The sequence below is a fragment of the Anser anser genome, assembly GCF_964211835.1.
Source record: "Anser anser genome assembly, chromosome: 2".
In the NCBI taxonomy this organism is placed as follows: domain Eukaryota; kingdom Metazoa; phylum Chordata; class Aves; order Anseriformes; family Anatidae; genus Anser; species Anser anser.
This window is the reverse complement of record NC_139721.1, coordinates 36,214,391-36,226,825: the sequence shown is the minus strand read 5'-3', so window position 1 is coordinate 36,226,825 and position 12,435 is coordinate 36,214,391. Positions and strand designations below refer to the sequence as shown.

The following is a 12,435-nucleotide window of genomic DNA, read 5'->3' as shown; positions in this document are numbered from 1 at the left end:
AGCATGCTAAGTCTAAACAGTCAAAAAATGAAAGCACTAAATTAATTTATATGCTTAATGCATTTTACAATTGTTGAAGAGTTGACTTTCTCAACTGTTTTCTTGGACAGAAAGAATTCCAGCTCACAGACATCCCCTTTCAGGCAGGAAGTTAATTTTGTTAACATCCTGGCCCAGGTAACAGGCTAAAGGCTGAAAGGACCAGAACAGGAAAACATCTGGAGAGAAGGCAAAAGGGAAATAAAATGGTTTCAGCCTTTGAAAATGAAAATCAACAAAAACTTCCCCCTGCAAGATGAAAAATGTCTTAAAATGCTTGGGCAAAATGGAACAACAAACCTAGACAACTAGGGGCAGAAACACTTTTAACAACCAGCTGCTGGAGAAGCAGGGTATCAAGAAAAAGGAGGACTGGAGCAATGAAAAGGAACAGGAGGAAAAAGTACCATCTTTGCAGTAAAACAAACAAATATAATCAGCAAGAACATCGACACCTCAGGACACCTATATACAAGAATATGAGCTAATAAACACTCCATTCCTTTTAACTGCTTTTTACTGTATTCTTCACTACTGCTCACATCACAACCACTCAAAGACTACTGTTACAGGGATAAAGTATTATATTTCCATTAGCTAAATTCCATTATTTGGTATAATAATTTCCCATAGTAAGTTCCCATAATTAATGAGTGCAACCAGAAAACAGTTAGAGTCCCCCAGAAAAACTTATTTCTACAAATACCACATGTAGCGTTTATGTAAGCTATGCAAAGAAACCTTTCAAGCACACGTCTCTGACACAGCACCACAAAGCTACCATGGTAACAACTGACTGCCAGGTCTAATTGCATTTCATAAAATAATTTCAAAATGGATTTTAAAAGCTGTTTCTTAATTACCATCTTCCCCGCTGGGAGTACAGGATTATTTGATAGTAATTCTTTACAATTAGAGAGCTCCACTGATTTGCCATGAATGAAGTTTCATCCAGTGGTCTATGCACAAGACTTCGTGTCACAACCATGAATTCACTCGACATGCAATAGCAGAAAGTAGGGAAAGGAGCATAACATAGGGAGCTTCCACCTCAAGCAAACAGAATCAAGGAAGCATTTAAAAACTATCATTATATTTACAAATTAAACATCTCTGCTTTTGAATTCTGAGGTCATGAATTTCTTCCTGTTGTTACCACTATAAATACTGTAAGTAGTGGTTAATTGTATTACCTTTATTATTTGTAGTTGAACCCCTTCGTCTGTTTGAGGACCTTGAAAACAGCCACATATTGTCTCAATAATCCTATCAATTAATTTTTTGCCTGGAGCTGTACTGTCTGGAGCATTCCCTGTCAGATGCCCATATGCTATAAGTTTCTGGAAGGGAAAAAAACATAAATAAGAGCTTAAAAAAATGAAGTCAGCTTTTCATTAGAATAAATAAATATATTTGATAGCTCTAATTTGCACACTGGAACCAGAACTGCACATTTTACCCCAACTCTGAATAAACATAAAGGATTTTTTTTAAAAAAGGTCCCCAGATTTGTTCCATTTTCACTGAGCAGCTGCAATACAAAGTTTGTCAACAAGCTTAACATTAAAGCTTTTGGTTCAATAATTAATAATGTTTTAAAGCAAACAGGATTCTAAAAAAAAAAACAACAACCACTCACATCACACCAGTCTTCAGTTGTCATCAGCACACGTGTTTTCAATACCAGATAAAACAGCTACAAATGCTTTCTATTTAAGCTACTAGCTAGTCTTCTCTTTTTAAATGTTCTATTATCTCTTTCTCTCTAGGTCTTCAATACTTCAAAAATGAATATATTACAAAATTAACAATATTCTGTTCCAAACACTTTAGGTGTGACGGTATTTGTAAATCCCCATGACCTCCCCATACTTTAAGGAACAGAGTAGCAAGGCATCACAGTGAGACAGCACAGCAGGTATGTATAGGCCTGTGAATGTAAATAAATATAGAGAGAGAGTTCAAGTTTGCTGTTGTTAGGCCACTCAGGAGGAAACAATGGCTCAATTCTGCGCTGAAAACACTGCATGTGCCAATGAGCTTTGAGAAACTAGACGTCTCACATTTACAATATTTTACTGCAATTATAAATAGAATAAAAGGAAACTGTTAACTATATACCTGCAATTAGTGAAGTTTCAGTCTTTCATTTAGGTTATTGATAGAATTTCAATTCATAGGTATATAAGTGAAAACCGGCAGTTGTTCACTAACATAATAAAATTGATCCAAAAATGCAGCTACCTGTGGCAATATGTATGTACAAAAATAAACAGACGCACTACATTATAAATAGGACATATTCACCGATTGTCAGATAAATAGTTGATTTCATTGTGTGTGCAATAAGGTAAAATAAACTTAACAACAAAAAATCAACAACATTATTTGCTACATATAACTGTTACTGCCCCTTCAAATCAACAGAACTTTGTAGTTGAAAGCTGAAACTCATCTTCATACAGACCTGTAAACAATCTAGAGATGTACTGACAATCCTGGGGCACTTCGACTGGCACGCCAACTCAAATGGTAGGAAGTACTTGTCTGCCTCAATAAAGCTCGTCTTTGATTTCACAGGTGGAAGAGTGCTCGAACCAGGCTTTGCTTCTCCATGAGGGGGACTAAACAGAACGATTTAATTAGAATGCTGTAAGTCATCGCACAAATAATTCTCACCGCTGCAACATTTATGAATGAAATAAAATATCAAGAAAATCAGCATTAGGAAAAAATAACTTCTATGAAATTAACAAAAATATAAATAATCCTATATTATGTAAGTCATATAAATATTCCTAACAGCTTTTATACTACATCTACGTCTTTTATGGATGAGTGCAGTGACCTACTTGCACACTAAGTAGATATTCAGTGGTCCCTGATGGTTTGAAGGCATAAAAAAAGATTTGTTTCCCCTGAAAACCAGGAAAGCCCCTCCTCAAATGGTAGGTAAAAGGTGGGGGAGGCTTTAAATAGCACTTCCACAGTCAGTGATAATTCCTGGAGAAGTCTAGGAAGAAGTTACACTGTTGGAACAGACCAAATGCCAACTTGCCAAAATAACAAAACAAACAAACAAAACCCAGAAAAACCCACAAAACTTAGCTCTATTTGTGCTCCAGATGACACCACAGAATTTCAAAGTTCAGTAGTTATCACTGTATCTCACTTGGGTGAGGTATGCAAAAAGACTGTAACCGTACAATACTTGAGATGATTATAAAATGTCGAAGTCTTATTGCTTAAAGCATCTTTAGAAGCAACATGCTCATTAAAAATAAGCAAAAATGGACAATTAAGAGTAGGTAGTTTTTCACTAATTCGTGTGCATCAGTGTAGTCTGCCTTTGACTCGAAGCAAGATGTTTGGATTTTTATTCCATAAAATGGCTCATCACCTTTATAAAAGCATTCCTGATGCTTTTTGTGCACACACACGTATCTTTACACAAAGGGTAAACTACACTGTCTTCCACAGATTTGATAAGCAGTATGAAGAAAAAAGAACATAACCTCATATTCTGTAGTGAGACTACAAAATTCTTGCAGTAATTCAAACGTGTATTTACAGAACAACTAGTTGAAAATGAAGGTCCTCCACATTTGTTGCAAATTAAAGCAGACGCTTCAAGGAAATTCTTCATACCCAGATGGTAGAAAATAAATGTTTTTCATGTTGCTGAAATAGAAGAATGAACTGCCAAGAGCTTATTATGAATCCAAAGAATGAATGCAATCCCATGCATCACCGAGAAAGCCTTAAACTAACCAACGTGATAAAATACCAGTACTTCAGCTTTTCAAGGAGCAAGCTGGATTGTCCTTGAGAAGATGTCTGGTACCACATTCAAACAGCCCTCCTTCTGTAGGCTGCTTTAAAAGGGCACCTAAATTCTAAGTCTTAATAGTGAATAACTAGTGTTAAGATTTTACTTTTCTAATAAATAATTTCTCTTTTGAAGGCTTAAGGATTTCTCTATATTTTTTGTTGAAGAAAAACAGAGGTTTGTTTTTCTATCATCAGATACATAACTTTATTTATTGCCCAATATTGTTTTGCTGGAAACAGAGCTCTTTTGGACAAAACCCAGATCAGATAAATTGCAGAGGAAGAACATGATCCTTCTACATTCTTAAACCTCCCTGAAATTCCTATAAAAGCTCTTCTGTGAAGAATGGCAGGGTGGTATCTCTCGCTCTTGTCTGATGACAAACTGTTCTTCATCTGTTGATTATGTCTACTAATATTAAAATTAGGTTAAAAGAACACTCCAGAAATAAAACTGGAGTTTTTCAGAAACAAGGAACAGGCCATAATGAGACTCAGAAAATGAAGAATCTGTGCCACACAAAGCTACTGCAGAAGCCTGAAGCTTCTCGTAATTGAAGGCCAGAAAAATTCCCCCAAATAAGAAACAATTAAGGTGACATTACATTTGTCTCTGGAAAGGTAACTCAGTAAGTTCATCACCTTGCTGATGATGGGAAGAAGGGGGACAGCAAGGAGTGGGGACAAGGGTAATCCAAAAGGTCTTTCCTTCTTAATGTCATTCAAGAAATTACTTCAGATGTTTCTTTTTTTTCTCCTCCATCAGACTGTGTAACCAGAAACTGTTCGTAACAAAACCTTCTTCCACCAAGGGATCTACCAAGCATCAGGAATATGAAATATGCTGATATTTACATATCAGTCACAGAAACAAGCTAACCTAGGTATCAAACAATAAATAAGATTCTGGCAGCATCTGCTGTGTAATGGTTACATAAATCAGCCTGTCCTTTTCCATTCCATTCCCCTCTGTCCCACTGCCAAACACCAGTCCTGTTTAAAAACGAAACAAAAGAGGCAGTATTCCATGCAAAAGTCTGGGGAACTACAAATGATCTATTTTTCAGCATATTCCAGGTTAGCAGTGAGAACAGTTTCCTAGATCAGGGACTGGAAAAAAATAACCAATTATTGCTAGAAGTCCCTCGTTAGGATATTCAAATCTCAATTGCAGAAATAAGAAACTGAAGATACTTTTACAAACTAAGAGGTTTCGCTATAAGACACAGAAAAAGAATGTTTTCTCCTGCATCTAAAAAAATTGACTATACAGTAAGAATAGGGTAAATCCATCCACATCAATGCCTTCAGAGAAGCTACAGGCTACTGTCAGACTAAACTTAGAAAAAAAATCCAAATCTATTTAAAAAACATACATGGACACGTGACACATGTACATTATATATACCCCAAAATCACAACTTCAAATATTAATTGGACAGAATTTAAGCGCTGGAAATTTTAGAAATGGCTGAACCATGCTTACATATGTCATTATAATTCAGCTCTGTCATTAGTTTTCACACTGTATTTAATGACGGGACCAGATATTACTTTTCCTTATTTAACATTATGCACTTTTTGTTTTGTTTGCATTCTTCAAATTTTGTACTTTGACTTTATTTATACTACCCTAAATACTTTTTATAAAAACACATCATTATTATCTGAGACTGCCTGTGGTGCTTAGGGCAACGTTATTTGAACGCTACACAAATATTAAATCTGTTTTTACAGCCTTACTATGAGCTGATAGTATAGACTTTATTTTACAAGCGGGAACTGAAGCACAGTGACTCAATCAAATGCATCCATTAATTTTTATATGCCCAATTTGAAAAGCCGTGAGAATAAATTGTTCATGTATTTGATATTAAATAGTCCTCGACATCTTCTGAAATAAAGTTCCCACTTGCCTTCTTTCCAGCTAGAAGTGCTTAGATTTCCCAAGCCAAAACTTGTAGCTCTCCGCTTGAATGCCCAAAGATAAAGCACAAATCACCAGCAGCCAGTTTTGACATCTGCGGTTTAAATGATTTGCCTAAAACAGGAATTCAGTTCCCGGGCAGAGTGCAGGTCCCCAAACAGCATTCAACTGCTTAAGCTGTAAGAAAACTTTCACCATCAGTCTCATCCACTAATCTGGTTCTTCCAACAAGTAGTACAAACAGGCACCACACCACTGCCCTGACTCATGATTAATAATCTACACTGAATGAATGATGAAGATCATCCTGTGGAATGTTTAATTTCAACACTAAAAATGTTGAAAGTTTACCAATATTTAAAAATTTACTTGCTGATAGGGGAAGGGTGCTGAATGCCAGTTTTTGCTTCTGCCATCACTTCTAGAGGAACTGATTAGAGGAACCTACACCTATTCCTTAACAAGATCCTTTCCACACTTTTCCAATTATACTAGTCTTCTCTACCTGTTCCCACTTTCTCACCTCAGCTTCCCTCCTCTTGCTTGCTCACAGTTCGTGCCCTTTATTTGCATTCCAGACCTTCGCCTTCCTCTGAACCCCTTTCAAATCCTTTTTAAGCTCAGGCCCCTCCACCACTGCTTCCTTTCTGTGCTTCCCCCAAAGTCCTTTTCTAATCTTGACCCTTACTCCTACCCTCCCCAGCCAGCTGATTTCAGCTTGTTCCCTCTACTCCCAGGTCCTGTGCCTTGCATCCCAACAGCCAGTAACAAAAGCTGCATTTTTAGCACGTTTCCAGATATCACCAACCTTACAAATTATGTTGAGAATGCTTTTCAGAGTAAGTGCATGTTCACAGTTCAGAATAAGCATGGTACACATTTCAAGAAGGTAAAGCGCGATCGCTCAATATGATGAACTATCACATACCTTTGCTTTTCTGTTTCAGCCTTTATTTCCTCTGTAAAATGAAACAAAGGCATAGTTACAGAAATGGAATCATAACCACAAACACAAAATGAAATAACGTAAAGTGATTGGAAAGCAAAACTATTTAGGCAATCATCTGAAACCAAGATTAGTTTAAAACATTAAATACATGGTTATAAGCAGTTTTGTGTAAGTTTCTACTGTTCAACTGCATTGGTTGCAAGCTATACCGAAACTATTTTACAAATCTGCATTACAAACTTAACACTTAAGGTTGCATTCAGTCACGCCAACTAAACACCAGGTCCCCAGAATGTTTCTGCAAACATATATAGATAAATAGTCCTCTGTAATTCCCTCCCCCTTTTCACAGTTCAAGTATTTAAAAATGAGGAAAACTCAAATATTAAAACTATTCATCTATCTGTGAATGATATACCACTTGTTAAATCCGGATTTTTATAGACAATAAAGAAACCACCACTGCTGATTCATACTTAAAGCCCTTCATGACTAATAATTGTCTTTGGTTTTAAACACCTTTAGACACCAAAGTAATGACTGGGGCTGGGAGAGTGTCTGAAGCACCTCTATTTCATACTGTGTTATAATGAATTAAACAAGAAGACTAATAGTTTAATGCTACTGACAAGATTTTCTAAGTACCCTTCTACAATATGTTTTAAAAGTAGTTTAAAAATGCTGAAACTGACTTTAAGAAACATCTTCCATTTCAAGAGTACTTTTGTTTGCATTCTCTGTTTACTAAAACACATAAATCATGGGACTTAATTCTATAATGACTAGGCTTTCCAATGTTGTAGGAACATTCATAAAACAAAATCTACAGGATCAAGTATGACTATATATATATACACACACACAAATATATTCTTAAAATCATCTCGAAATCCATTCTAACATCAAATGCTTCTAAAACACGCAAAACCACAATCAACTAAAAACAACGCTTTACACGGATTTTTGTTTATACCCTTTGAACTAGTGGTGTGGATTGATTCTAACAACAACAACAAAAGAATTAAATATTTCTAACTAAGCTCCCACACAGCAAAAGCACACTTCATCCATGTTCAGTCACTCGTTTACCAGTTTACACATCCATCCTGTTTCACTTATTTAAGACAGGCACCTAAGTTTGATCGTTTACCACAAATTGCTAGCATGAAGTATGTTTACTAAGAGACTTGCTCAATGTAAAGAAAAGCGAATGTAATCCGTGCACCTGAACCCAAAATCTAACATTATTTTTGATATGACTGGTATTCTTGTTTAGTCCCGGCAAGACCCAGTGGTTAGCGAGCCAGTGGTTTATCTGAGAAATGTCTAGTCTGGATGTGGTTCAAGTCCATGTTATCCAGGACTAGGAAAAAAAAGTAAAGTAAATAATTCCATATTGCAGATATCTAATATTCCTCTACAAGTTAACAAATCATAAATAGAAGAAAAAGTCCATAGTCAAAGTTTCAGGGAAGTATGCCTTCCTACCAGGCTACGAGGCTTCATCCGTTTACTCACTTGAAGACAAACTCCTGACCAACAGAAAGAAGCCCTCTCCTTCCTTTCCAGTGTCTTTGCATCTTTATTTTACCTTCTGCCTCGGCATTCACACCCAGAAGTGATGCTCTGAGATGCTCTCAAGTCCGTCCAACAAACTGCATTGCCAACCTGCATGTACAACTGCAAAATAGCTTCCAAGTTCAAAGTTTCCAATTAAAGTGGCAAAACCGAGCAGATTCTTGCCCAATACCTTATTATTCAGAGCACAAAATGAAACAGTACACAACAGAAACTAATGGAATCTTAATGATCTGCTCAGATAGTAATCCTAATAATGCCAGCAAAATATTAACAGATTCTGGCTGTAAAATAACACAAGGTATTAGTGTCATTGAACAGTAGGGGACAGACACTTAACACTGAAGTAGAAATTCAAGTACTGAACTTGAATTAATTTAAGCACATATAAGACTAACAGCACCACTCTTTTAAACCCTCATTTTTTAAATATTAAGTTCACGTTCAAAACAACACAAAAATTTAGAAGCTAAAGTCATAAAAATTCAAAAGTAGTCATGCTAGCCAACATTTCTTATGTATCATATTTGAATTCTGACCACAAGCCATTTCCAGGCACGTGAAGGACAAGAAGGTGATCTGGAGTGGTCGGCATGAATTCACGAGGAGGAGTCATGCCTGATCAACCTCATCACCTTCTATGATGAAACGATGGGCCTAGTAGGTGAGGGGAGAGCAATGGATATTGTCTGCCTACACTTCTGTAAGGCTTTCAGTGCTGTCTCCTGTAAGATTCTCAGAGAGCAGCTGATGAAGTTTGGGCTGGATGAGCAGACAGTGAGGCGCACTGAAACCTGGCTGAACAGCAAGGCCCACCGGGTGGCCAGCAGTGGCACAAAGCCTGCTTGCAGGCCAGGAGCCAGCAGTGCACCCAAAGGGGTGGACCAGGTCCGCTCCTGTTCAACACCCTCATTAGTGCTCTGGATGAGGGGGCAGAGCGTGCCCTCAGCAAGGCTGCAGGTGACACAAACCATGGGGGAGCGGTGGATATGCCAGGGGGACGTGCTGCCATCCAGAGGAACCCCACCAGGCGGGAGAAATGGGCCGACAAGAGCCTCATGAAGCGACATAAGGAGAAGTGCAAAGTCCTGCACACAGGGAGGAATGGCCCCAGCCACCCGGCTGGAAAGAGAAGGCCCTGGGGTCCTGGTGGCACCAAGCTGAACACAAGCTGGCGGCGGGTCCGTGCCACACAGGTACCCTGGGCTGCGTCAGGCAAAGTCCTGTCAGCAGGTCGGGGGAGGTGGTTCTTCCCCTCTGCTCAGCACTGGGGAGGCCACACCTGGCGTACTGTGTCCGGGTCTGGGCTCCCCAGTACAGGAGAGACGTGGAGCTACTGGAGAGAGGCCAGCAAAGGGCCTCAAAGATGATGAAGGGACTGGGGCACCTCTCCTGGGAGGAGAGGCTGGCACCTGGGACTGCTCGGCCTGGAAAAGGGCAGGCTCAGGGGGGTATCTCCTCGATGTACACAAATACATATACATATTAAATTTCAGATTACATTTTTATCAATTTTAATAACCTGAAACACACAATAGTTTATGCAACAAATTTACATAAGGTCCCTCAGGTACAAGAGTCAACTAGTCTTTATTGATAACACAAATATTTATGAATTTGCAAGTTACTTATGTATTTGCTAGTGGAAGCCAACAAATCTATAATAAGAATCAATTCAAATTTGTACTATAAACAAAGAACCAAACCAGACACATGGAAAATTTCAGGGAAAGTAAAAAAAACAACAAAAAAAAAGCTTTAGATGGAAAATGAGTATCCATGCATCAAATGGCAGTAGTGAGACCCTTCTTAAATAAGAAAAGCAAAAACTCCATGATCTTCTCTAGAAATTTAGTTTGGGAAACTTTTTCTCTTCTAAGAAAGGAAGCAGTTAAAAAAAGAAGAGGAAAATCAAAAACCAGAAAGACTGACTCCTTTCAAAAGGATAAATCAAAAAAAAAAAAAAAAGGTATATCAAGTGTTCTTTCCTTTCCAAAACCACCAGAATGCAAAGCTCTGCTTCAACAGCTCAGCTTGCACCATACCGTTGGCATGCTGCACCCCTTAGGCTGACTACTTGCCCTTAGGAAAGGGACAAATTATAGCTGAACTTCCAGTTTTCAGAAGGAAACAGCTATGATTGTTAAATGAGCGTGAAAATTGCTTACGGAAGTGAACCAGTTCTTCAGCTAAACTTGTGTGTCCCCAGCCTCTCCCTTTCCCCATGCACAACAATAGTTTCTCATTGAAAACACATCTTAAGTGCAAATATTCTTTCTGTACTATTTAAAGCAGATGTGACAAGAGGCAAGCATTCAGCTACTCCAGGCAGTTTTGCGAGTTTGAAAACCTGTGTTCAACTGTTACTTAAACAAATTTCTTCCCCCTGGAAGCACTGCACGAACAAAGACAGCCCCTGGCAAACAGAAACATGAAATAATATTCATGAAAAGATAGATCAGAATTAGTGGCTCTGCTTTGCACTGACTCCTTTTATTCTTAAACTAAAAGAATGCATCAAACCCAGCAGACCTTCATCGTGGTGCTTCACTGGATTATTTGAATTTAATCTCTTATTTGTAAATCATAACACTACTTGCAGACATGACTAAAATTTAAAAAAAAATCCAATGTGAACTGATTACAGCCCTCATTGCATTGCTGATATTCTAACAAATTATCACCATCATTTCTTAAAATAGTGCAAGAGGTTGTCTTCACAATAGGTCACAACAACTCGTAACAGAAAATGGCAGCTTTTGCAACTGAAGGAAGTATACTACAATTAAAAGGAAATGTTTTTGCAAGTGTCAATCTAATTAAATGTTACTGCTATTTCAAGCAGCATTGCATCACTCCATTAATGTGAAAGTACAGGTTACATAACCTTAAATAAAAACAAAGGTTCTTTACAGTAGCCAATGCCAATTCTTTTAGGAAGCTAAAAGATTTTAAATGGCAGTTAAATACATGACAAAATACCACTGCATTTAATGAGGTAGATATCAGAGTTTACTTTTAACCTCGAGAATGGGGAAACCCTAATTTCCATCACTGCCTGACTGCTCCCCTCTGTACAATTTCATAGTCATGTAATAACCACATCAAATGGGAAGCATATAGAAATTTGAGAAGCATCATCAGAAAAACAGATTGCAATGAAAAAAAACTAACAATTCTTAATGCTAGCTAAATAATCTGCTAATGACAGATGAACCAAAACACTGAGATATTCTTTTGAATGTGAAAAAGCACCCTCCGCCCCCCCAAAAAACTAAAGATCATCTAGAAAAGAGAGAAGACAGGCATGAAAATATTGTCTGCTTCTTTGTTTTGCTCTCCCCTCTCCAAAACACACACACAAAACCACAAAGGAGGGGAGTCAAAGGCTGGAAAACTTTATTGTCTGAGGATCACCATTCATTTTGAGAAGGAAGAGCAAGAGAAGATGTAAGATGCTAGAATAAGGGAAGAAGACTATAGAAAAAGACTACGGCTTCCAGTCTTCCAGAGAGCTTACCTGTGATAAAAACACAGAAAACACAGGGTAGGAATCACAGTTCAGAACATTTTGTGGCATTGAAAGGATGATGTGTCCTAAACCAGAATTTATTGAAGTGTATTCAGTGCTCTTAAATGAAGTGCAGTAGAAATATCAAAATAAATCCCTCCCGAAATCTCACTTTCGTACACAGCTCCACAAAAAGACCTCTTTATAGAGCTGTTTCACAAAATTAATAGAAATGTGGCTTTTGCCCACAGAAAATAAGAGCTGATCAAAAAGATGAATTCTTCTGCAGCATCTTGCAATGGTATACATCAAACATTCCACAAAGCAGGTAAAATGTGTAATGCACATTTCAACATAATATTCCATTTCATCTATACTCGCACAGACTATCATCATTGGAAAGAAATGTCTGAACAGGTCTAAGAACTTAGATTATTTTATATTATTATATATTATTCCATTCTCATCACTCCAACTTCACTATTTCAGCATGTGATAATTTTTTCTTGCCCTCCTCAGACTGTTAATAGTTTCTACTATAACCAAAAAACAAACCAAACCAAAACACCCCAACCACCTAGTTTCTAGTCTTCTCCCTTT

General features: G+C 37.6%; 1 protein-coding gene across 2 annotated transcripts in view; it reads right to left on the bottom strand.

Moving 5' to 3' along the window:
• ARFGEF1 (ARF guanine nucleotide exchange factor 1) overlaps window positions 1-12,435 on the bottom strand; it is a 92,289-nt gene that overhangs the window by 55,703 nt on the left and 24,151 nt on the right. For both annotated transcript variants that reach the window (XM_083824153.1, XM_083824154.1), the window contains exons 2-4: window positions 6,726-6,756; window positions 2,507-2,663; window positions 1,233-1,379 (exon numbers count right to left, since the gene is read on the bottom strand). In XM_083824153.1, the coding sequence (XP_083680279.1) occupies window positions 1,233-1,379; window positions 2,507-2,663; window positions 6,726-6,756 (335 nt within the window). The remainder of the gene's footprint in view (window positions 1-1,232; window positions 1,380-2,506; window positions 2,664-6,725; window positions 6,757-12,435) is intronic.